The sequence below is a fragment of the Jatropha curcas genome, chromosome 7 (genome assembly GCF_041381405.1).
Source record: "Jatropha curcas cultivar XTBG-Jc1 chromosome 7, XTBG_Jcur_1.0, whole genome shotgun sequence".
Taxonomy (NCBI): domain Eukaryota; kingdom Viridiplantae; phylum Streptophyta; class Magnoliopsida; order Malpighiales; family Euphorbiaceae; genus Jatropha; species Jatropha curcas.
This window is the reverse complement of record NC_143157.1, coordinates 820,691-848,454: the sequence shown is the minus strand read 5'-3', so window position 1 is coordinate 848,454 and position 27,764 is coordinate 820,691. Positions and strand designations below refer to the sequence as shown.

Sequence of the window (27,764 nt, the reverse complement as noted above, 5' to 3'; positions counted from 1 at the left end):
ATTAAATGCATAGAAATAATTGTCCTAAGAAAAATATCAAAACTATATCATTACATTTGCATGGTTAATAGTATATCTCTATCAATGTCCCACTTAGACTCATAACCATGCATCTATTATTTTAACTCTCATTCCTTAGACATGACTATGAAAAGTCTTTGCTGATAAAAACCAGTTAGTCTCATCAAGAGAAACTCCCCATTGAATCAGCCGAGCCTTTGCTAGTAAAATGTTCCTATAGCACTGCCACAGAAAATGAATAATCTTACTGGAAACATCTAGCCCCCATAGATTCCTCCACATATTAAAGTTTGGAATGGTTTCCTACACCATATTCAACCGAATCGCAACCTTGTAAGCTGGCCTCACTGTGTAATTACCTTTAGAGGACCAATGCCAAATTAAAACATCAGGGACACTATGCCTTGACAATGGAATCTATTGAACCAAAGTACCCTCTGCAGGCAGAAACAATGTGCGAATCAGCTCCTAATCCCAACGATGTCCATCAACTATCAGGTCTTTTATAAGCAAATTTTCATATCCATTCACAACAATAGAAGTGACTCAAAAAGAATCAGCATTGTCTAACAAAGGAGAATCCCATACACCGATAAAACTACCATCACCTACCCTCCGCCAAGCTCTAGCATTAATAAGATTCTGAGAAGCAAGCAAACCCCTCCAAACATAACTTTTGATTATGCCCTAAGATGGCATGTTGGAAAACCCCGTCCGGATAATATTTAGATTTGAAAACCTGAGACATCAGAGATTGTAGTTTAGAGATAAGACGCGATGCTTGCTTGCCCAAGAGTGCTAAATTAACACTTGGAAGGTGACAGAAGCCAAGTCCACTATTCTCCTTACTCATAGACATACAATCCCATGACAGCCAATGCACCCCACGCTAATCATAATTCTTCATACCCCACCAAAATGAATTCATCATTCGCTCTAATTCAGTATATAAAGACACAAGAAGGAGAAAAATGCTCATGCAATAAGAGGGGATTGCTTGAACGACAGACTTCAAAAGGATCTCCTTACCTACTTTGGATAAAAATTGACACTTCCAAATCTGTAATCTTTTCCAAACCCGATCCTTAAGAAAGGAGAAAACAACCTTCTTATTACCACCAATGAGAGAGGGCAATCCTAGGTATTTGCCATGATTCAAGGGCAAAAAAACACCCAGGATAGAAGTGAGAGAAGCTCATAAGGCGGCTGAAACATTCAGGCTAAAAAAGATCTCCGATTCCTAAAAATTAATGGCTTGCCTTGAAGCCAATGCATAAGTCCGCAAGATAGATTTAACAATGTTGCTTTCTCTTTTGGTAGCTTTAAAAAATAAAAAGCTATTGTCCGCAAACGAAAGATGTGAAATACTTGGACTTTCTCTTGTAATACAAGTGCGGGTCAATGATTTTTTTGACTCAACCCAACCCGTTAAATGCATGAACCGGTGAGGTTATAAACGGATTGAGTTGGGTATACAACATAAACTCGCAGGTTAAATAAATGATAATAATAAAAATATTTTTAAATAAAATACAACTCTTTAAGCATATTACTAAAAAAAATTAAATATACTTAAAAACTTAATTATACAATAATTTCACAAACTAGAAATATATTCCAATGACAATATTAAAATTAAATTTCATAACGTGATCATTATTATCATCATGATAATTATAATCAACAATGAAAAATTAACTTTCCTAATAAAAAGACAACTAGTAAAATTAAAAATACTTAATAACATAATTATATAATATATGTGTTAAAGTACAATATACTCTAATATAGAAGGTAATATCTACTAAATATGTGAATAATTTAGTATTTATATTCAAAATTGCAAATCAAATCAAATTAACTAAATAGTGCGTAATTTATATATGGGTTAGGTTAGGTCTGCAGATTCACTAGGTGAACCTGTCACCCAATCCGTGAATTATAAAGACGACCCATCCAACCCAACCCATTATATCTTCAAACCCGTCAGGTTAGATCGCTTGGGTTGAGTCAGATTATAATGGGTCATGTGCAACCCTATCTAAGTTTGAATGAGTGGGATATAATTATAACTGATATTTTAAATTTAAAATATAATCATTTGAATTTTTGAAAATAGGACAAAATTGTAAGTGGTTAAATTAGGCCATTTTTTCTTAATTGGGATTGGGATGGATTACTTTGTATTGTTACTAGTTCTTTATATCAGTAATAGTCAGTTAAGTGTGGGAACATCATTTTAAAATTTGTGTAAAAACTATAATACTATTCAAAATATTATAGGACATCTTAATGTCTTGTGTTGTATGTTGTTATTGTTTGTTATTTACTATTCAAAATATTATTGGTTGTGTTGTTTAGATATACTATTTTTTATAATATTAAGTATTAGTTATGATTTTTCTTTTATATTATTTGAATTTTTATAATGTTAAAATCAGTGTAGGCATTCTGAATCTACTCTTTTTATATTGTTTCGAAATATTATAAAGTAAATCCTTATTTACCTTTTAATCATGTTAAATTGGAGCACTATTTTTTTTAACAGCAAAAACAAATTTATGTTATTATAATAATATCAGGGAAAAAAGACTTAGCAAGCGAGTAATCTAAGCCGAGCCAACATGCTTTCCCATACACACAATTTAATCAAAACAGCCAAGAGTAAAAACCTAACACCAACAAACTTTAAAAAACCTCAACCAACAACAGAAAGCAAAAAAAAAAATTTTGAGATAAAAATAACAATTCTTGCTATCAAAGTAAATAGAAAAGCGAAGAGAACCTCCAAAACTTGTTGACTATTAAAGGTTTGTTCGGTAAAATTAACTGTTTTAGCAGTTATTAATTGTTTTAGTAGTGTTTAATTGTTAACTGTTTGAGTAACGTTTCATAAAACGCTAGAAGCTAAATGTTAGTTAACTTTTTTTTTTAAAAAAAAAAATGCTAGTTAACCTCTACAAGCTAGTTCAAACGCTATGTTACCTAACATTATAAAAAATAGCGTTTAATATTTTGATCAGTCAAAACGCTAATTAAAAAACTGTTGCTGAACATACCTCAAATCCAAGCAACAAACTCTGCATCAACACCTTTCTTAGCAAGAGAATTTGCATCAACAAAATTCAATTATTTTTCTTGTTTATGGTGCTTTATCAAAATAACTCAATAGTTACATACGATGTTCTTTATACAGATAATCTTAATTTCTTCCTCAATGTATAATATAATATATCGTAAAATATTAACCAAACCATAATTAGGATTATTAACGAAATTTGGAATTTTAATAATTAAAAAAAAAAGAGACAATGCACATAATTAATAATTGAATGAAAAACCGAATTATATATATAATTAACTATAATATAAAACATATATTTAAATAAAGACATGGATATTCTGGGCTAGAATAGATATGGAGGTAATTGAAACTGTAGCATATGTAATACTCTTTCAATCACATTTTGTTTGCATGGTTCGATAAAATATGCATATTAAGAATTTAGTCAACGAAAGTTATTTTGCTCTTTTTTTACCCTTAACTCGTTAAGATATTAATAAAAGTCCTTTTTTTATTGAACAATTGAAGGTTATTATGAAAAAAATAATTATTTACATATCTAAATTTAAAAAACTTGAAAATATTTTGGACGTTCAAAAAAGGAATAATAAGCAAACAAAATGGGACGCAAGGAGTATTTCATTTCATCGCAGGTTTTACCTTACAATACAATAAAGTCTGAAAATCCATTGCTAAATTGGTCTGAAACATTAACTGTTAATTTGAAACATATATTCATATATTAGGATTTTGATTTAAATAATATTTCTTTTATTCTCCTGATATTTGAACGTTATTAGAAATTTTAATATTTTTGTAAAATAAAAAAAAATTGAATTTTTAATCTTATGGTATTAAAATTATCAAATTGTTCTGAAAACGGTTTTTTAAATTAATAATGAAAATAGAACTCTAAAATGAATCTTTTAAAAAAATTATGCATACCAAACATTGACCTTATTCTTTTCCAGAATTTCTTTACAAATTTAATTTATGGAAACAAAAGCAAAAAGAGAGAAAAAGGAAACAATAATGGATAGGCATCATCAGTCAATGACGACAAAAGTAGCTTTAAGTCCAGACCCACTGTAGTTCAATTATTAATTATCCAAGACTCTTCATTTCTATCATTCTGTGTAATAAATAATGCAGGAAAAGCTTATTTTGATTGTCCTATACTCACTGCCAATAATAGACTTAAATTTCTCTTCGGCTGGATTTTTTGGCTTGTTGCTCATCACCTCTTCATATGCTCATTGCTTGCAGGTAATATTAATTTACCATCCTATTCAATATATATATATATATATATATATATTCTGGAAATTATATTACATATATTCTCCATGTACACAGTGTTCTATTATCTAGAATTGTTTAGAGTTCATTCATGAAACAAAAATCATGTATGTTGCGGAAAATGTTTTTCTTTTTTCTTTTTATTTTTTTTAACTTAGAAACCTAAATATATAATCCATAATGATGTTTTCTTGATTAAAATAGAGCATGAAATGCTATTGAAAATTGTATAAGCATAGAGTATGATACTATTTCTTTAGCTCTTTCCAACGACCCATTTATAACAAAGCCCTTAAAACCTGAATTTCACAGGTAAGACTATAGAATGGCAGAGACTGTGTCTTTGGTTTCTACTGCGCTAGACAGATTGTTCTTAGTCCTCAAGGAAGCAGAACATGTACGGGACTTTAAAGGCGAGTTCGATACTATGAAGCAGAGACTTGATAACATAAAGAAACTAATCAGTAATGAAGAGAATCGTAATCAGGCTACAGTACAGGATTGCTTGGCTAGATTCAGAGATTTAATGTATGAAGCAGATGATATATTGACAGACTGCCTAATCAGACAAGAATATCATACTAAGGGATTTTTCTCATCCAAATACTTTCCTCAGAATTTCTTCTTCTATCTTCAAACAGCCAAGAAAATAAAAGATATTAATGCAAGGATGAAGACGCAGTATGATATTTTGGAGGAAGCCCGACGAGGTGACAACAACCTCCGAAGGAATGATACGTTCCAGTTCAGACGCGACGATGATCCATCTGATGAAATACTTGGACTTGAAGGTGATGTGAAGAAGATACATGACTGGATTCTTTGCCCAGATAAAGAGCTTCAGAAGATTGCAATTGTGGGTTTGGGAGGCTTGGGAAAGACGACTCTTGCTAGGCTAATTTTCAATAATGATGATGTAAGCAAACATTTTCAGAAGAAAATTTGGGTGTCTGTTTCTCAAACATTTAAAGAGGATGATATCTTGCAGAAATTACAAGAAAACTTGGGTAGACAGCCAGCTTCACAGACTGGATCTACCTTTGAAGATGGGCTAAAACAAATCATTTCACAGTTGGAGGAAATAAGTTGTCTCATTGTTCTAGATGATATCTGGGACAACAGGCGTCTAGATTGGTGGAAAAAGAAGTTTTTCCCTGCTCTATCACAATCAAGCCACAAACAAAGTTGTGTTATTATCACCACCAGAGACGAAGGTGTTGCTAATGCCATTGGAGTTGATGAATCGTTTGTTCATAAGCCCAAATTCCTCAATGAAGCAGATAGCTGGTCGTTGTTCTATAAGCATGCATTTGCTAAGGTTGAGAAAAATTGTTCTGAAAAGTTTAAAGATTTGGGCAAGAAAATCGTGGCTAGATGCGGGGGACTCCCACTGGCAATCAAGACAATAGGAGGCTTACTGGGATCAACTGGTTCACTTCATGAGTGGAATGGAATTTGGAAAAGTTTTTGTGAACCCAGCATCACAAAAGAGAATGACGTAATCACTTCTCTGCAATTAAGCTACAAGGCACTTCCGGTCGAGCTAAAGCAATGTCTTTTATCCTTCTCTATTTTTCCTGAAGATTCAGAGATAGAAGCTGAAAAGTTGATCCAGTGGTGGGTAGCTGAGGGTCTCATCCAGGACACAGAAAGAGGCTTTGAAAACCTGTCTAAGCTGGTGAGGAGATGCTTGGTTGAAGTTGTAAAGAAGCGGGGCTATAATTTAAGAATCTACAAGTGCAGAATGCATGATCTGGTGCGAGATTTGACTCTTGTGATGGCACATGATGAGAAGCTTTGCTTTTTTGACTGTGAAGGCAAACAAAACTTCCACACAGATTCTCGATGGTTGGGTTTCACCAGGGAAATGGATGCTGAATCATTGAAGAAAAGTCCAAAGCTCAGGGCATTGATTCTAATGAATAAAGATCATGCACAATTCCACAGGAATTTGAGTTCACTTCATTCACTCAGGGCGCTAGACTTATCTAACAATAAGCTAGATAAGGTTGCTTTAAATAATCTGTTCAAATGGATTAGCTCCCTCAAGCGTCTCGCATATTTGAATCTAAGTGAAGCCAAGGGTCTTGAAGAAGTGCCAGATTCCATTGGCAAACTCCGAAATCTTCAGCTCTTAGTTTTAAGTGGATGCACCAACTTGTCCAAGCTAAGTTCTTCAATTAGTTATCTGAAGAAAATGGTTTTGTTGGACGTTGGCTCTTGCGATAAGCTTCCATACCTACCTCACGGACTGCACAGGCTCTCTCATCTTCAAGAACTCTCTGGATTGAGACTGGAACTCCAGACAAACAAAAGAAGCTGTCGACTTCTTGAGCTTCAACATCTACGTGAGTTAAGGGTACTACGAATTAGGTTGAGCAATGACAGTGAAATAATAGAAAAGGAAAGGAACGTTCTATCAGAACTCAAGAAACTCAAGATTCTAGCCATTGATTTTGACATTGTTGAAAAATCTGAAGATAAACATCTGCTAGACAAGTTAGATATGCTCTGCCCTCCCTCAACACTTGAGCAGCTATATTTCAAGCGTTACAATCACGAAAGGTTGCCGAAATGGGTTAGTCCTGAGAGTCTCCCTGCTTTGGTCTATCTTTGCGTAGATGAGGGGCGATGCTTGGCAGATATTAGCTGCAAGAGTGAAGCCATGTCTTGGAACATCGAGGGTTTATGTTTGAAGGAGTTGCCACAATTAAACAAGGACTGGAAGAAGTTGATAAATGAGGAGATGAAGCTATTACGCTATGCAGAGATTAGTAGCTGTTCCAAATTAGTCAATTTTCCAGATCATATGGATGACAAACCAGTCTGGAGAAGAAATCAGCACCGCTGAATCGTTATAATTAGGTTTTGAATTCTTGTCGTTGTGGATGGTAATGTGTGGTTAGGTTTCCAGCTTGATCTTGCAGTTGTTATATTTATATATCATGTAATTGTTTTCAGATTGGCTTGTTATATTACGTTCTTGAATTTTAATGCAGTGTGTCTTTTATGTGTACTTTTTTCTTGCTAATCTTATGATTCTTAAGAAGCTAAAGTCACAAATTTGATAAATCTAAGTTATTCTCTTTGATAACTTAAAACATGAGCGGGGTAATTTCATGCCATCTAAACTGATTTGATGTTGGTTCTTGTTTTTTGTTTTTTGGCTATAGCTCGTAGGTTCTTGCAAAGTTTAGAAAGGATGACCTATTCACTTAATATTTTGGAGCGGTTTGTTAGTTCTCACTTATATTAAATTTTTTTTGGAGCTTCTTGATACTTAATAAATCCTTTTGCCAATAAAAAAAAAAAAAAAAAAAAAAAAAAAAAAAAAAAAAAAAAAAAAACTGATCGATCGCTTTTAACCGTAATTTCAGCTTTACTTGCTCGACTTAAATCTTGACTGACTACTCCAATAATGTTTACTTTAATAATTGGGATTTTTTTTTTTTTTTTTTGGTTAAAAACTGGAAAGCAAAGCTCTAAGTAAGAAGGTCTAATATAAGAAACCCTTATACTATCATGAAGACGTCACTCTGCCATTCCAGAAGGCGGTTGCATGATAAAATGAGTCCCCTAACGGATAGGTTCTTGCACATCTAGAAAGGTAATCCGCATAATGGATCACTTCTCTGTAAACATGTTTGATCACACAATTTTGAAATTGTGGAATCAACTGCTGAATAGCAAACACTAGCTGCTGAACTACCGCTGAAGAAGAAGCATCATCTGAAATGAGCTGGATAGCAGCAAATTATCACATTCAACTTGGATATATTCTATCCCTAAACTCTTGGCCAACTGCAAGCCTTCCAAAAATTATAAACAAAAAGATAATAACGATAAAAGCAATAACAATGCTCGCCATTTTCTGTTGTTATTTCCTAGTTATATGAACCAGAGTTCTGAACAAAATAGCATAGAGTTTAATAGATAAAATAGCATAAATAGACAACTTTGTACATATTATATTTTTACACAATAAAATTATTACATATTTGCCGTTATTCTCTAAAATAAAATTACATCTCTTACATATTTGTTTTTTTACACAAAATAAAATAAAAATAATATTTGAAAAAATAACAATATTACCACACACCAACATAGCTAGGTACATATTAAAAGAAAACAATATCTTTCCCTTCCTAATTCACATATATAAAAGAAAATGTAATTTGATAAGAAAAGATAGACAAATAATTTTTCTCGAAATAAAAGTATATGATTTATAAGATCAGGATTACATAAAATATTATAGTCATAGTATTTATAAGCTAAAACTGAGTTATGAAAACTAAAATACACCATCTTTACATTTTTAACAGCAGAAAAATGAACTACTTCTCCTGCATCGTCTGACTTCACAGAAAACATAACCATATATTCTTTAATATTTAATAGGTTTTGAGCATCAACTTTTGCAAAACCCTTCTGAAATGAATGTCATAAAAAAGCATAATTATATATATATATATATTGAATTTATTCCTGAATAGAATAAGCTTTCTATATATAAATATTAACTATATATAAAGTAATAAAGAATATGTTGTTGTTTAAGTTATTGTCTAATATAATCTAATATTCAATCTAATAAAAATTCCATTAAAACTTAAATAAAACATAGTTAAACTAAATTGTAACAATATAATTGTAATTATAACATAATAAAATTATTAATATAACTAAATATAGTTTACACAATTTAAATGTTTTACAAGATATAATTCATAATAATTAAACTAAATATTTTCCATGTCATATATAACATTGAACCTTTTGTAATTTATATTTCTTATAGCAAAATAAAATAAGGAATTTTTAATTGGTATAAAACCCATCAAACTGGTCGAACTGATCGGTTCGATTCGATTTAGAGATGGATGGCAACGAATTGATTGGGAAATGGATTGATTGGGAACTGAAATGTGGCCAAAATTAGAAACTTATTTTCTGTCCATTAGCAGCAGAAAATTGGCTGCCGTTTAGAAACGAATGTAAACCTGTTGCTAAAACGCCTTAGAAAAGCGGCCAAGTGATACGAACAATTTCGGTTTCTGATCAGTTTCTAAACTTTTAGAAACCAATGTAAACCTGTTGCTAAAGCGCCTTAGAAATGCGGCCAAGTGATACGAACAATTTCGATTTCTGATCAGTTTCTAAACTTAAAGCAACGTGCTTTTCATAATTTAGAAATGGAAATTTGTTTGCTATTTTCATAATTTTTCGTAGTGCCGTGCATGGGAGATGATATTGATAAAAAATTATAAAGAAAAATGAGATATGTATTATCATCAGTTGTAGCAAAATAATATATATATATTGTAAAAATTTATTATGCAAATAGGCATTTAATCCAATCGAATATTCAAGAAAGTCCTTACTAACATAATAAAATTCTTTTGAAAATAATAAAGTTAGGTCCAAATATCCATCAATATGTAAAAAAGACAAATGAGTGATTTCTGCAAACAAAAGTAAAGTAGAACCTATCAGTGTTTGATCTTTTTATTGTTAAACAAATTGCTTGGGTATTTTTTTTCATTAAAAAAATAACTTGGCTCTATCCTACATTACAATCTTATCAACTCAAAAGTCTTTGCGAAGTCATTTTATATTTATTTTTCTTCCTTAGGTCCCAAGACTGAAATGGTTATCCCATTGTATCTCTACTTCTTTAACTTTTTTTTTTTCTTTTTATTAGTCAAAGAAACAATTTACTGTGAATCAATGAAACAATTTTGAATATTTACAAAATCAAATCATTTGTATTTTGTTCCCTCTCTTACGGACCTAATTGATGAATGATTGTGCCACAAGATAATCTTATCTTGCACTTTTGTTTTTATCTATTTTAAAGTATTTATGTTCAATAAGCTAAGTTTATTTTTTTTAAAAAATGTTCGATAAGCTAAGTTATACAGAGTTCTGAGTTCAATGTATATGTGTTATATTCATGTCCATCCTTTGGAAATTCGTGTCAGACACTTCAAAAACATGTCATATTATTTAATTTTTTTTATTAATTTCGAATATTTAACGGAGACATGTAAGGCACTTTAAAACACTTATTGAACACTTTAAAGACATATGTGAAATATTTATTAGACTTTTAAATGAATTTATTAATAAAATATTTAAAATTATTTTGTTAAATATATATATTTGTTAATTAATAATACTTAAAATACAAAATTAAAAGATACATAAAAGAAAGAAAGAAAAAATCTAATTTATAATCTACAATTTGTATTACATCTATTATTATCAAATTCAAGAACTAATTCACAATTTTGATTTGAAATCACATCTATTATTATCAAATTCAAGAACTAATTCATAATTTTGATTTGAAATCAGTAATAGATAAGGCTTATTTATATATATACAAAAGAATCGATAATATTATATTGAACAAACTAACAATGGAATATTACCGGTGATTAACTTAATCTCTTTTAAAAATGTTGAAATTATCAATTTAACTCTAAATAAATCGGAGATGCTATGATTTTGAATAATAATATTAATTTTAAGAATTTAACTAATTCCATTGAAATGAGAAATTAAATATTATTTTATTTTTATGATTTGCTATAAATGATTGTTTATTAATTTGACTTATTAATAAATTATATTCCCCTGTCCCATTTTAATTGCTTGTTATTTTTTTTTTTGGACATTCCAAAATGTTTGCAAGTTTTTAAATTTAAACATGTAAATAATTACCATAATAATATTTATGATCCTTCATTAAACGAGAGACTTTTATTAACATCTTCAATGCGTTAAGGGCAAAAAATGATAAAATAATTTTTGTTGACTAAATCCTTAATATGTGTGTTTTGTCAAACCATACAAATAAAATGGGACGGAGGGAGAACTTATTTATTATAGTATGCCCTAAGCGTATTAGTATCCTACTTTTTTAAATTGATGTTTTCCGTGTTCACTTTGTGTCGTGTCTCATATCCATACAACTTTCAATAACTTGATTGCCTGGAATAAATAATCAACTCTTAATTTGTTAAAGCAATCGCTACTACACATTCTTTCTTGTAAAGTTAATTTTCCTTTGCCTCTTTTTCTCCAAATTCTTTTTTTTTTTTTTAATTAAAAACTATGAACATGATTCATAGTTTTGATTGGTTTGATTGATGTTTTTACTTATACGAAAATTGAGAGATTTTGAGTTCGAATCATTTTTAACATGCAAACTTTCTCCATTCAATACAACAATTACATGCAATAATGTTACCTGGAGAGAGGCAATATGATTTAATAGAGAATTCGTCATCGGTAAATTCTAGGTTTTTTTATTTTACTCAATTTTTACTACAACCGAGCCAAAAACCTCAACTAAGAGCTTTTTAGGAGAGTTTTTGTGCTGATTTTTCCCTCTCAAATATTATTGAGAGAGATAAACAGTTTCACTCAAACATTCCTTTTCGTCTGAATTACATAAACTCCATCCATGCATGTGATATAAGTCTTTGCAAAGTCCTCATATATATATATATATATATATATATATATATATATATATATATATATTTTTTTTTTTTTTTTCTTTCCACTATTGTTTCAGCCTCTCTGATTATTCAATGATTGTCTGAAGAGATAATATCATTCCCACCCTCTTTGTTTATTTTTAAATTATTTATTTCACAAGCTCATCGTGATTGTTAACCCTAAATAAATAAAAAAAATTATAAAGTGATTACATGATAAAAGACAAGTGGAAAGTAATTACTCTTTTTTCTTTTTTATGGGGATTAAATAAACTTCCAATTTATTAAAACAATTTCCACTCTTATAGTTTATTTTTTCTGTGCGTCTTCTTTTTTCAACCTCTTTTCTTTCCTTTTACCTTAAAAAAAAAAAAAAAAAAAAAAAAAAAAACCCAGAAAAAAGCCTTTCCTTTCTTCAAATTGGCTGGCTAGACAAACTTCCTGATGGGTTATTTGAGTGAAGGTAAAAAATAGAAAGGATGCAAAATAAATGTGAAAATGTCTCGGGATTCTCAACATCCTTGTTTGATTTGGATAAAAATACTAAAGAAGACGTAAAATAAATTTGTTTTACACTATTTCTGCTCTATTTTCACTCCTTTTAAAAGAAAAATGAATAGTAAAATTTTACACTCTTATTTTACTTCTTTTCTCTCCCAAACATAGCACGAATTTTATATATATGAACTAATTATCTAGGAACTAATTACTTAGGATAAACACAGAGGATTTGAACATTAAATTCAATGGAATAACTTGCAGCACTTCCAGACTTTAAAAAAATATTTACTTTCCACTTGTCTTTGGTCTTCTAATCACTTCAAAATTTTTTTAAAGTAAAAGGAAAGATTTATTTACATCTGATCTATAAGCGTTAATTATACGCCAAACAATTACAAACAACTTTTAATTCAAATAAGAGTATTTTTGACAATGGACTAAAAAAATTACAATAATAATATTTTTTAAAAAAAATTTTTTATTGATTTAATGAATGAAAATAACCCATAAATCCGAAATAAGCAAGACATTTCCCCTAAATAAAATGAAGCGCTGTATTTTTTATTTAACTAATAAAAGAAAAGAAAAAGTAAAGAAGTGGAGATAACCATGTGAGTGTTGAAACCTACAAGAGTTTGTAACGGCAAAAGAAAAAGAAATATATAAAGACTTGGCAAAGACTTGTTGATAAGGTTGTAGTATAGGACAGAGCAAACAATTTTTCAAAGAAAAAATATCTAAGCAATTTATTTAAAAATAAAAAGATTAGTTCTACTTTACTTTTGTTTGCCACTTCCAACTGCTGAAACTACCCATTATTTTATTTTATTTTATTTTATTAGATTTTGATGGCAATTTGAACCTAAATTTGTTTTTTGGGAAATGATTTTGTTATATATCAATAGAACTTTCTTGAATATTCCAATTGGATAAATGCCTATTTGCATTATCATGTGTTAATTTTTTTTAATTTTTCACAATATCATATGTTATAGCCTATATCATTTTTTGACTTGCGACAACTAATGATGATACATAGCTCATTTTTCCTTACATTTTTTTAATCAATATACTCTCATTGTAAGAAATTATCAGCATAGCAACGGAATATCAGTTTCTAAATGACAATAATCGTTGCTAAATAATTTAATGAATGGATCAGAACCGAAATTTGCCGTGCCAAAGCGAAGGCGTTTCTAAGTTGTTTTAGCAACGGATTTTATATCCGTTTCTAACAGGCAGACGTTTCGTTCCAATTCAATCCGTTTCTGTCTGTCTCTAAATCTGTTTCTGAACGTTGCTAATCCATTTCTACATATGTTTCTAGACATTTATATTCATGCTGATTTCCGTTTCTAACATTAAAGAAAGATAAATAAAATCTGAATTGTTACCATTGCTGAATCCATTTCCAAATTGGTGGCTAAACAATCATCTACTACTCAATTTTTTAAATAATAATACTTTATTTTATATGTTAACATAATAAGGCATGATTTTAAAAATAATTATACTTTATTTTTAATTTTAAAAAGTTTTAAGATCTAAAATTATTTAATTTCTAAAATTTAGTAATTAAGTTATACACGTTTTATTGGTGACTAGATGATAATTCACTTTAAAAATTAATTAATTGTTAGAATGTCATTTTATAACTTATCAATTAGATCAATCTCAAGAACATTTAATTTGTTTTATTAAATTAATTAATTTAATTTTGTTTGCATGATTTGACAAAACACACATATTAAGGATTTAGTCAACAAAAGCTATTTTATTATTTTTTATCCTTAACTCATTGAAGATGTTAATAAAAGTCTCTCGTTTAATGAAGGATTATAAAGATTATCATGGAAAAAATAATTAATAGGTTCTACTTTACTTTTGTTTGCAGAAATCACTCATTTGTCTTTTTTACATATTGATGGATATTTGGACCTAACTTTATTATTTTGAAAAGAATTTTATTATGTTAGTAAGGACTTTCTTGAATATTCAATTGGATTAAATGCCTACTTGCATAATAAATTTTTACAATATATATATATATATATATATTTTTTTTTTTGCTACAACTGATGATAATAAATATCTCATTTTTCTTTATAATTTTTTATCAATATCATCTCCCATGCACAGCACTCCAAAAAATTATGAAAATAGCAAACAAATTTCCATTTCTAAATTATGAAAAGCACGTTGCTTTAAGTTTAGAAACTGATCAGAAATCGAAATTGTTCGTATCACTTGGCCGCATTTCTAAGGCGGTTTAGCAACAGGTTTATATTCGTTTCTAAAAGTTTAGAAACTGATCAGAAACCGAAATTGTTCGTATCACTTAGCCGCTTTTCTAAGGCGTTTTAGCAACAGGTTTACATTCGTTTCTAAACGGCAGCCGATTTTCTGCTGCTAATGGACAGAAAATAAGTTTCTAATTTTGGCCACATTTGAGTTCCCAATCAATCCATTTCCCAATCAATTCGTTGTCATCCGTCTCTAAATCGGATCGAACCGATCAGTTCGACCAGTTTGATGGGTTTTATACCAATTAAAAATTCCTTATTTTATTTTGCTATAAGAAATATAAATTACAAAAGGTTCAATGTTATAGAGGACATGGAAAATATTTAGTTTAATTATTATGAATTATATCTTGTAAAACATTTAAATTGTGTAAACTATATTTAGTTATATTAATAATTTTATTATGTTATAATTACAATTATATAGTTACTATTTAGTTTAACTATGTTTTACCACCCAGCTAGCCACCAAATATATATATGAAGAAGATGATATTTACAACTTTATGAACTCAAGAAGATGATATTTTGTTTTTTCTTTATTATTTTTGGGTCCCAACACTGACACGGTTATCCGACAACGTAATCTCATGCAGCTTCACATTCCTTTTTCTTTTCTTATGAAGTCGTTTGGTCTCTGCTTCTAAAGCAATCAATTATGCTTTGTAATTGTTGACGCCAAAGCATAGTACAAGTCCATTCAAATCTATTTATTAGATATTCTAGAATATTATAGGAAATTTCCATTACTTTTGCTTTTTATTTGTTTCTCATCCCTTTTCTTTTTTTATCTCTTAATTTCTTATATTCTATTTCATCTATGCAATAAATATTTTGAGATAAATTATTTTTTTAAACGTAATAAATATTTTAAAACGGAGATAATATCCACTTATTTCATTAAATCGCAATCCTACTATTTTAAAAATTATTTACAAGAATTCAAACCATCATTCAAAAAGTTAAATATAGATTTATTATCAAATTATATATATATATATATATATATATATATATATATATATATATATATATATATATACTTACAATTAGAAAATATGTTGAGGTGTTCTTGTAAAATTATTTAGTGCTAAAGAAATTATTCTAAATGGAATAAAGTATAAAGAATTTATATCAACTCCAAGCCTTTGTAAAGTCTTGTTCTTATATTCTTTTTCTTTTTTTCTATACATTTTTCCGAATTCCCAGCACTAAAATTATCATCCACTTTCTTTACATTTTTTTTGTCTTTAGTGCTTCGTTACTTTATATCATTGCCTCAATAAAATAATAGCGATTGCATTATCATATACAACAAGACAAAATTTATATTTAAAGGTGATCATTTAAATTTTATAATTACTTTATATCATTCCCTGCAGAGTTGATCTATTCAAGAGGAAAATCATTTCTTCCGTAGTTGATTGCCATTGTCCCGTTCTGTGATTTTCAGCCGGAAGTCACTGATCATTGCTTGCTTTTTTGCCCCAAATCGTTTAAAATCTGGAATTTAATTGTTAATTGGTGGGGTGCTTTCATAACACTTTCATCAAAAGTAACAGATTTAGCTTGAAAATGGAAAAATCTAATCTTAAAAGGAAATTCTTTAATATGGATGTTCATCTTTTACTTGGCCTTATGGACTATTTGGTGGAGAAATATTTTCATTTTTAAGCAAACATGGCTAGGAGATGAATCAATTGTTAGATAGGCTTAAAGTTAGAAGTTTCGAGTTGATTAAAGTTAATTCTTCATTTTCTCCTATTTCTTTTAGCGACTAATTCCTCTTTCCTTCTTTGGTGCACGTGCACTCAAGTGAATTTTTTAAAAGAAGGAAGAAAAATAACAGTTAATATTGTTTCTTCGCAAATCTGCTTTCCCTCTCCCATGAAAAGTAGCTGCAGTTTTTGACAAGTTTTTGGTAATCATTTGTTTAGTGTTTTTGGGTAAAATAATTTCGTAGCACGGACATGCTTCATAGCACGGTTTGGGCGTGCCAAAGTCTGAGTTCTTGAATGATTTAGCACGGGCCGTGCTCTGCAACATGTCCAAAGAAGTATTTGTGGCACGGACGTGTGCCATAGCACGGACAGGACGTGCTAGGCTCTGACTTTCCAAGATAAAATGCATCACGGGCGTGCTTAAGCAAACACGCCCTGAGGTCCTTTTAGGCACGGGCGTGCCAGATAACACGGCTAGCCGTGCTAGAGTCTGAGTCTTCACTTGATTTTCCTTAAGTTTAGCACGGGCGTGCTAATGTACACGGTCTGGGCGTGCCAGAGTGACAGCGTTTTTTTTTTCGCAAGTGTACGAAATCGCAACAAGTAGTATAGAGTAAGAAAGTATCGTATCCACAGGGATTGTTTATCAATTACCAAAATTATGTTAACCTATTATTATTTAGACGACGATAAAGGAGATTCGCTGTAAGGTAAATAAAATTTAAAGTAAAAATAGAAGAGATCAAACACAAAATTCAAGTGAAAAGAAATCAGAGGATTAAGCTACTAGGGAATTTGAATTCACTTAATTCTATCCAGCTTATTCTATTAGTTCATTAATCAATTTTAATTGTTCAAGTAGGAGAACAACCCTAAAGTCACTAACAAGCTCTCCCGATTTATTGTTAGTTATTCTAATTCAGTTCAATTACCTATCTTTAATAGTGAAATTAAACATAAATCAGATTATTAGGTTTTATGGTTGTTTTGTGAGTTCACAACTTAATAATTTATTAACTTATGAAAACCTCCCTTGAGTCAAACCATATAGCTTCCGCATCAAGTTATTATTCTCAAGTAAATTATTATCTTTTTCATATCAATAACCCTTCTCCCGAATGTAGTTATTGAAATAACTCAATCCAGGGGAAATTTTCTGCCTGGAAGCATTAAGCACAATAATAATTTATAACGAGAACAAAGAAAAACAAATCTAATATCATAAACTGGAATCGAATTAAGTTACATCAAATCCCTAGTATAAGAGTTTAGCTGGACATAGTAATTAAATTAAACTCAATCATGCTTGGCACATTCATCATATTTAAAGACAATAATAAAAGAAAGAAACAAGATGAAGAGTTTTAGAATAAAAACTGTATCACAACTATGTTGATGGCTTCCTTGAATCTTGGCACAATTGTTTGATGCTTGAAATCCTTGAGAGAGAGAACGAATTATGTAAAGAAATTGCCTAAAAAACGAGAGATGCCTTGTTAGGAGAAGTTCCTCTCTTTATATAGAGTTCTTGAAGGCAAGTTTGACTCCTTTTAGGAAATAGAATCCTTATTTAGTGCAAAATCCTTTATAGGAGATCATAACTGTTTAGGTTCTTGATTTCTTCTTGATTAGGACTCCTTTTTCCCCAAGAATAGGTCCAGGTCTTGTTTAGTGTGTTTAGGAAACTCCCCGAGGTCGGCCCATGTGAGAAAAAGCTTGATTTGCGCATTAAATTCTTGCTGGTTCCGCCTGCGCAGCACGGGCGTGCTTCCTGGCACGGGCTGGGTGTGCTTTAGTCTGGAAGTCTGGCCAGTAAAGCACGGGGCGTGCTAGGTAGCACGGGCTGGTGAAGCATTGAGGCACGGGCGTGCCAGGTAGCACGGGCTGGTGAAGCATTGAGGCACGGGCGTGCCAGGTAGCACGGTCTGGGCGTGCTTTTCTCTGGAAGTCTGCCTAAAGTTGCCTTGGGCGTGCTATGCTTGACACGCCTAGGGACCCTTGTAGCACGGCCGTGCCTTTTAGCACGGCCAGGGCGTGCTACCAGTTAAGTGCCTTGTGTTATAAAGTTCTTTCTGTGCCAAATTCCTGAAATTTTCTCTTAGATCAAGCGGATTAAAGATCAAGGAAACTTTTGAACATAATTATACTAAAAGTGATTTAATGTAATAAAAACTTACTCAAAATCTAATAAAAACTATATTAAAAGCACTATAAAATTAACACTTATCAAAATTCCCCAAACTTAAACCATTGCTTGTCCTCAAGCAACAAAACTAAAAAAAATATTTTGATGACACTAGCTTACCATGGTTGGAACTGATCTCAATAAACTTTTCATGATATCATGATTAGTAAATAAATGGATAAACTCAATTGTTCTCCATGCTATTCATACTTAAGCTTGATTTTTATTTTTGAATAAAGCACATTCATTGAGTAAAATATAAGTTTAGAGAGATTATCAACACTAATATTTATTCCATTTATGATAAATAAGGCATGAATCATCTAAGGCAAAAAAAATGAGACAATTGATAGAGCAAAAGTGGCATTCCCATATGCAGAATTAGTCATCCTTTCTCCACGATTTAAATGCATACGATTAAAAGATCAGAAGGTCTTTATTTTGGGTTGTAATGGGGCTTTCTTGGTGTAAACGTTGCTTAATCAAAGAAAGGGATAAAATGTAGACAAAGAGTACAAAAGAATGTATAACATTCAAGATGCTATTTTAATTAAACTTTTTCTAGTTCTAGGGAGTGTCTTGTTTTGAAACTTTCTTACTAGCTAGAGGCATCTTGGACAAGGTCTTTTCTTAATATTTTGGCATTTTTCTTCCTTGTCTTTTTCTATTTTTCTTGAATTCTTTTGATTGCTTTTCATGTGCCTCTTTCTTGATTCTTTCTTCTTTTCTTTATTTGCTAGTATTAATTGATGAATTCTCCCTCTTTTGTTGCTACATTCTAATTAAAAATCGAATCTTTCAATCATACAATCCTTTGTACGTAGGGTAGGAAATTTGAATTTGGCTTTAATGGCTTGGTTTATTGAGGGTGAAGAAAAATTTTACGGTTTTAAGGCTTCAAAGTTGGTTTCAAGAGTCATATTTTTAATTTAGGTGGTCTAGGCTAAATATAGGTTTCAACAAAATTTGCCTAAATCATCTCTTTCAAAAAGTAAACATTTAAATTTTTTGCCTCGAAGGGATTTCTAAGTTTTGTTCTAGGAATGCCAAGATTTAAATAACTTAGAGTAAAACACACTTATACATCATAACTCTCATAAAAATCAGTGTTTAAAAATCTAGAAACAAATAGTTTAGATCAATGAACATGTTTAAATCAAACTTTCAAATTCAAAACTTAAAATATGCTAGATTTGAGAAACAATTATGTTTAACACTTATTACTAGACACAAGAACCGTCAAGCTTGCTTGTAGTCATTCCAACCATGTTAAGCAAAAAACAAAAATTTAGATTTTTAGCTAAAATTCCCTTCCCCCAATTCAATCAATCACATTGTCCCCAATGTGTATAAATTCCCCAAACTTATTGCATTGCTTAGAAAGAAAGCATCAAGAGAGAAGTAGAAAACTTACCAACATTGTATTGAACAATACAATAGAAAGGTTGTGGAATGTGTCTTAGCTAAAGGAGCAACTAAACATTAAGAACAAAAATTACTAAGAAGTTATAAAAATCCACATAACAAACAAACAAGCAAACAAGTTAAAATGAAAGTAACTAAAACAATGTATTAGAACAAAAGAAACATAAACATAAACCAAACAAAAGAAAAATGAGAAATCCGTCAATTATCTGGTGGTGGGGGTGGCTGCAGAAGCTGGAGGATGGTCTGGAGTTGGCCTTGCATGGTGTCCATCCTAGAGTCAAGACTGCCATTCATGATCTCAATGGACTGGAAACGGTCTGTGATCATTGTTTCCATTCCGTTAAGGCGCGTGTCAAAGAGGTCCATTCGAGACATCATCCTTGCAAGGACTTCATCATTTGACATGTTGGAGGTGCCTTGAAACGATGGACCAGCACCGGATGTACCTGCACCAAAAGAAGAGGCAAAAGGTGGAGGGATATCCTCCTCCATGTCAGCACTGCCTGCGGCCTCGGCTCCTTCATCATCAGAATCATTCTCTGGAACACCTACTACTCGATATGCATCCCCAACTTTTTCAATCAACTTCATATGAATCATAACATCTACATCTAACCTGGTACCACGCCCCCCTCCTACACTATCATAAATTGGCCTAGCCGGGTTCCAAACCTGTAGATAGCTAGCAATTCGGGTCACAAAACACCCCATCATTATAGCTCCTTTGTCGGCTCGAGCTACTTTTGCAAATCTCTGGCATAGCCAATATCCAACATTCAACAAGACTCCATTTTCAATCGCCCATAGAAAATATAGCTCATTTAAACCTAACACCCCATCACTTTCACTCCTTCCAAAAATAGTATTTGACAGAAATTTATGAATATACCGCAAGGAAGGTTTTTTCAATTTGGACGCCTTCGAATATTTAGGATTATAATTCACTTCACCTGTAAAACTTCGCCAAGTATTGCGTGCACTAAAATCACTAGATATTTGAATTTGACTATTTTCTGTGGGGAATCCGAAAATTTGGCTAATTTCATTCACAGACAGTTCAAAATCCTGACTAAGAAGCCTAAAACGAATTTTGCTTGGTGGAGATGTTGGCAAAAACCGGATAAAAGAAGAATAAGAACTTAAAAATTCCAGAGTTAATGGAGCATAAACTAAATCCTTCATTTCAAGAAACTGTCCCCACCCTATTCGCCTAAGAGGTTCTAACACAATATCTCTAAGACCCACTTGTGTTAAAGCAGTCTCATCAATAAATCTATTCGGTAAAATAGGCCGAAGAGATAATTTTGTGTACCTTTCTTGTTGATCTGATGAGGCAAAGTCGAATGGAAGTGCAGGAGGTGAAGGAGGTTGAGGATCCGTGGTGGATCGCGCAGTTGGGCGTTTTCGAGCGGCAACTGAGGATGCGGGTCTGCTACGTTTGTATCTAGGAGGCATGGTTGGAGATGATTATTTGAAAATTTGGTGTGGAGGGTGTTTGATTTGAGAAAGAAAGGAGAAGAAGAGAGAAAATTTGAGAGAAGAGAGGTGACGGCTAGGGCGTGCGAGATGGGAAGTGGGGCGGTTAGAGGCGTGCTCTTTAAATAGGGGCGCCAATAAATGAGGGTGTCTGATCGTGGCACGGTCGTGCTGATAAGCACGGCCTGGGCGTGCTCTCCTCTGACCTGCAAGTGAAAGAAAGGGCGTACCTGGCACGGGCGTGCTGATGGGCACGCCCTGGGCGTGCTCTGCCCTGCCTCTTGAATTGAAAATTGCCTGTGGATAGCACGGGTGTGCTATCTGACACGCCCTGGGCGTGCTTGTCTCTGACTCTCAAGTGTCTTTTCCCTTCTTCAGTAGCACGGGCGTGCCTCTTAGCACGGTTAGGGCGTGCTCTTCTCTGACCTTCAAGTGTGATTGACCCTTTTTAATGACACGGGCGTGCCAGTTAGCACGGCCCGGGCGTGCTCTTCTCTGACTCTCAAGTATCATTGCCTTTGAAAACCGCACGGGCGTGCTGCTGGGCATGCTTGGGCGTGCAAGATCCTCACCCCATGGCACGGGCGTGCTTCCTAGCACGGCTAGGGCGTGCTCTGTTCTGGATTTCCATTTTTTTTTTCTAAAAAGAACTCTAACTAAAACAAAACAATAATTATGGAGAAAATTTGGGGGTTTTCTTTTTTTGTTTTGTTTTTTTTTTTTTTTTGCAAATAAAACATAAAACAAAACACATAAATGGAATCAAACATAAAACAAAACACATAAGAAAAATTAGATGGGTTGTCTCCCACAAGCACTTTTGTTTAACGTCGTTAAGTTCGACGCACTTATCCTAGTTTAGGCTAAGCAAGACCGATCGCACTCTTGATGGGTTCGAAGTTGTCATTATGATAGCTTCTCAGACGTTGAGCATTCACCTTGAAACTTCGATTTGTCTTACCATCCACTATTTCAATTGCACCGTGAGGAAAGATTTCCTTTATTGTGAATGGTCCAGACCATCTAGAGCGTAACTTACCAGGGAATAAACGGAGCCTAGAGTTATAGAGCAATACCTGCTGGCCTACCTTCAGATCCCTCATGATAATGCGCTTATCGTGCCATTGTTTGGTGCGATCTTTGTATATTTTGGCACTTTCATAAGCATGGAGGCGCATTTCATCCATCATGTTTAATTGTAACGATCGCTTTTGACCAACTTCCTTTGCATTGAAGTTAAGAAATTGAATGGCCCAAAACGCCTTATGTTCTAACTCTACAGGAAGATGACAAGCCTTACCATACACCATGCGATATGGAGACATACCTATAGGTGTTTTGAATGCCGTTCTGTAGGCCCATAGAGCATCGTCTAGCTTTTTGGACCAATCCTTTCGTGATTGTCCAACAGTGGTTTCGAGGATCTTCTTGATTTCCCTGTTAGTTACTTCTACTTGTCCACTTGTTTGAGGATGATATGGAGTACCTACACGATGAGTGACACCATATTTTGCAAGAAGGGAATCTAAATACTTATTACAAAAATGCTTACCTCCGTCCGTGATTATTGCCCTAGGAGTACCATGCCTTGTAAAAATGTTTTTCTTGATGAAGCTCATTACACTTTTGGCATCGTTATTTGGAAGAGCAACAGCCTCTGCCCATTTTGACACATAATCCACCGCCACTAGAATGTATTGGTTTGAATATGATGGCGGAAACGGTCCCATGAAGTCCAGACCCCATACATCGAAGATTTCGACTTCAAGGATGCTATTTAGGGGCATCTCATGTCTCTTCGAAATGTTACCTAACCTTTGACAACGATCACAAAGACGAACATAGTTATAAGCATCTTTAAAGAGATTAGGCCAATACAAACCACTTTCTAGTATACGCGCAGCTGTCTTGCTTGCTCCAAAGTGGCCTCCGCATTCCATGGAATGGCAAAATTTAAGGACACTTTCTATTTCAGTCTCTGGTATACATCTCCTGAATAGCTGATCACTGCAATACTTGAACAAAAATGGCTCCTCCCAATAGTAGAATTTGATATCATGAAAAAATTTCTTTCTCTGTTGGTAAGAAAAATTGGGAGGAGAAATTTTGCAAACAAGATAATTAACTATGTCAGCGTACCAGGGGGTTTGAGCATTTGCTACTAGAAGAAGTTGCTCATGAGGAAAGCTTTCATTGATTTGTAGCTCGCTTGTATCTTCTTCCCCCAATTCAAGCCTGGAAAGATGGTCAGCAACGAGGTTCTCGGTCCCCTTTTTGTCGCGAATTTCTAGGTCAAATTCTTGCAATAAAAGTACCCAACGAATGAGTCTCGGTTTTGCATCTTTCTTTTCCAGCAAGTATTTGATGGCGGAGTGATCTGTGTAGACTATTGTTTTAGCTCCAATTAGATATGCCTTGAATTTGTCAAAAGCAAAAACAATAGCCAATAATTCTTTTTCCGTAGTTGCATAGTTTAATTGCGCATCATTCAATGTGCGACTTGCATAATAAATAACATGCAACTTCTTGTCTTTTCTTTGTCCAAGAACGGCTCCTACAGCATGATCACTAGCATCACACATAAGCTCAAAAGGTAAAGTCCAATCTGGTGTAGTGATGATCGGGGCTGAGATTAATTCCTTCTTCAACCTGTTAAAAGCATCTAAACATTCTTTGTCAAAATCAAATGGAACATCTTTAACTAACAAATTGCAAAGAGGTTTAGTGATTTTGGAGAAGTCTTTTATGAACCTCCTGTAAAACCCTGCATGCCCAAGAAAACTTCTTATACCTTTTACTGTGTTAGGAGGAGGTAGTTTCTCAATTACCTCAATTTTTGCCTTGTCTACTTCAATTCCTTTTTGAGAGATTTTATGCCCTAAGACAATACCTTCACTCACCATGAAGTGACATTTTTCCCAATTTAACACAAGGTTAGTGTCTTCACATCGTTGCATTACTAGAGATAAATTATGAAGACATGCATCGAAGGAAGAACCAAACACAGAAAAGTCATCCTTGAATATCTCAATAAACTTTTCCACCATATCAGAAAAGATGGACATCATGCACCTTTGAAAGGTTGCAGGGGCATTGCATAGCCCAAAAGGCATCCTCCTGTAGGCAAAAGTGCCATAAGGACAGGTGAATGTGGTTTTCTCTTGGTCTTCAGGAGCTATAGGTATTTGGAAGTACCCTGAGTAGCCATCTAAGAAACAATAGAAAGGATAGCCAGCAAGTCTCTCAAGCATTTGATCAATAAAGGGAAGGGGAAAATGGTCTTTTCGTGTTGCTTTATTTAGTTTTCTATAATCTATGCACACACGCCAACCTGTGACTGTTCTTGTGGGAATGAGTTCATTGTTTTCATTAGAGATAACAGTCATACCTCCCTTCTTTGGAACGACTTGGACAGGACTTACCCAATTACTGTCTGAAATCGGATAAATGATACCGGCATCTAGGAGTTTGATGATTTCAGCCTTGACTACCTCCTTCATGTTTGGGTTCAGCCACCTTTGATGCTCGATTGAAGGTTTGTAGTCTTCTTCCATCAAGATTTTATGCATGCACACACTTGGGCTTATTCCTTGTAGATCCGAGATAGACCACCCTAAAGCTTTCTTGTGCCTTTGTAGAACCTGTAACAACCTTTCCTCTTGATCAAGCGTTAGGCGAGAAGAAATAATAACAGGAAAAAAATGGTTCTCTCCTAAGAATGCATGTTTTAAATGAGGTGGAAGTTGTTTCAGTTCATGCTTAGGAAGTTCCTTTTCTTTTTCATTCAAGATGCTTGATTCGTTAGTGTTATTTTCAACATGCAAAGTGGTTTCCACACATTCATCAACAACATCAATTCTAAAACAATCTCCATAGTCCATAGGAAATTTACAAGATTTAAGTACATCAAAGACAATCTCTTCCTGTCCAACTCTTAAGGTCAACTTACCCTCATAAACATCAATTAATGCTCTTGCAGTTGCAAGAAAAGGTCGTCCCAGGATTAGAGATCCTTCCCTGTCTTCATCAATGTCAAGAATTACAAAATCAACAGGAAAGATGAATGTACCTACCTTTACAAGCACGTCTTCTACAATCCCTCTAGGATATTTAATTGACCGATCTGCTAGTTGCAAAGACATCCTTGTTGGCTTGAGTTCTCCCATACCTAGCATCTTAAAAACTTCATAGGACATAAGATTAATGCTAGCACCTAAATCTGCCAAAGCTTTTTCAAAGTCAAGATTACCAATGTTACAAGGGATAGAAAAACTTCCTGGGTCTTTTAACTTTGGAGGCAATTTGTTTTGGATAATCGCACTGCACTCCTCGGTTAACATTACCGTTTCTTGATCATCAATTTTTCGTTTCTTGCTTAGGATATCTTTTAGGAATTTAGCATAGCTAGGCATTTGAGCAAGAGCTTCAGCAAAAGGAATATTGATTTGAAGCTTCTTAAATACATCTAGGAATTTGAGGAAGCTCTTGTCCTCTTGTGCTTTCTTTAATCTTTGTGGAAAGGGTACAGGGGGAACATATGGTTTTACCTTTTCTTTTTCCTCCAAGTCAATGATAGGTACCCTTGTTTGTTCTTTTTCTTCTTTTTCTTTCCTTGGTGGTTCATCTAACTGTTTGCCGCTCCTCAAGGTAATAGCTTGCACTTGTTCCTTTGGATTCTTTTCAGTATTGCTAGGTAACGTACCTTGGGGTCGAGATGTCATCATGTTTGCAAACTGTCCCAATTGGATCTCCAAATTTCTTATTGCGGCCTGCTGGATTTTGTGGTTCTCTCTAGTTTCATTCATAAACTCCATGTGCGATTTGGAAAGAGCAGTGAGGAGGTCGTCATGAGATTTCTTTTCAGGAAGGTGGAAACCTGGTGGTGCATTCAAGGCATTGTTAGGATTACCATAAGATAGATTAGGATGATTCCTTAACCTGTTATCATAGGAATTTAAATAAGGGTAATTCTTTCTTCCTTGATTCATCACATAGTTTACTTGTTCCAAAGTTTGTGGATTTAAAGAGTCCATGATACATTCTCCAATTCCATGTTGTCCATTGCACCTATCACAAACTTGCATGACAGAATTCACAGGATTAGTAGTTAACATGTCTAATTTCCTTACCATGTTATCTACCTTGGCATTAAGTGCTGTAATAGCGTCTATTTCATAGACTCCTGCGGTTCTTCTTCTTTCGGTATTGTTTTGGTAGTGGTTGTTGCTTGCCATCTCCTCTATCAACTCATATGCTTCATCAATTCCTTTCTTTTCAAAGGATCCACCTGCTGCTGCATCTAAGGTGATTTTTATGTTAGGAGATAATGCATTATAGAAAGTTTGTACCTGTAACCACTTGGGCAAACTGTGATGTGGGCACTTTCTTAACAAGTCCTTGAATCTTTCCCAAGCTTCATACAAGCTCTCTTGATCATTATGAGCAAATGTCATTATCTCATTTCGCAACTTGGTAGTTTTTGAGGACGGAAAGAATTTAGCTAAGAATTTTTGAGCTAATTCATCCCATGTGGTGAAACTTCCAGCTGGACATGATTGTAACCAGGACCTAGCTTTATCCCTAAGAGTGAATGGAAAGAGTCTCAATTTGATTGCATCTTCAGAAACACCGTTTTGCTTGAATGTGTCACAAATTTCCAAAAAATTGGTGATGTGAGCATTAGGATCTTCACTAGGTAGACCCCCATATTGGATCGAGGTAGAGAGCATTTGGATAATTGCTGGTTTAATCTCAAAGTTGTTAGCTTCTACCCTGGGTCTAGTAATACTTGAGGTTGTCCCATTCAGATTAGGTGTTGTATAATCTCTCAAGGTACGGACCGGCTGTTGAAGTGGTGGTCCAACTATGTTTTCATTTATGTTTTCGTTTTTGTTGGCCATGTTTGCTTCTTGTTCGGGTTTTATTTCCCGCGTTTTTCTTGCAGCGTTGTGCCTACGACAAGTTCGCTCAATCTCTGGATCAAAGACTAAAGGTTCAGTCCTTTTCGATCTTCTTTGCATAAAACACCTGGAATAATTCTTAGAAAAAAAAAATTAAGTAAAGAAAATAAAAAGAGTGTCTAAATTAACAATAGGGTAATTCGTATTGATATTGATACGCCAATCCCCGGCAACGGCGCCAAAAACTTGACAGCGTTTTTTTTTTCGCAAGTGTACGAAATCGCAACAAGTAGTATAGAGTAAGAAAGTATCGTATCCACAGGGATTGTTTATCAATTACCAAAATTATGTT

The 27,764-nt window shown here is 33.2% G+C and overlaps 2 protein-coding genes and 1 non-coding gene across 3 annotated transcripts; 2 read left to right on the top strand and 1 right to left on the bottom strand.

The window, feature by feature from the left end:
- The first annotated feature begins 4,195 nt into the window (after positions 1-4,195).
- Positions 4,196-7,400, top strand: LOC105629995 (disease resistance RPP13-like protein 4). The gene is made up of 2 exons (XM_012211659.4): positions 4,196-4,351; positions 4,697-7,400. The coding sequence occupies exon 2, from the start codon at positions 4,710-4,712 to the stop codon at positions 7,233-7,235; it is 2,526 nt and encodes an 841-aa protein (XP_012067049.1). The 5' UTR covers positions 4,196-4,351; positions 4,697-4,709; the 3' UTR covers positions 7,236-7,400.
- A 504-nt stretch (positions 7,401-7,904) lies between these two features.
- LOC149494518 (uncharacterized) lies at positions 7,905-27,468 on the bottom strand. Its single transcript, XM_089723996.1, has 3 exons — positions 26,693-27,468; positions 20,540-20,789; positions 7,905-8,113 (listed from the first exon to the last, which is right to left on the bottom strand). The coding sequence occupies exons 1-3, from the start codon at positions 27,410-27,412 to the stop codon at positions 7,905-7,907; spliced, it is 1,179 nt and encodes a 392-aa protein (XP_089580122.1). The 5' UTR covers positions 27,413-27,468.
- LOC149494519 (small nucleolar RNA R71) lies at positions 26,878-26,983 on the top strand. The gene has a single exon (XR_016321889.1). It is a non-coding gene; the product is annotated as a small nucleolar RNA R71 (small nucleolar RNA).
- Positions 27,469-27,764: the final 296 nt, after the last annotated feature.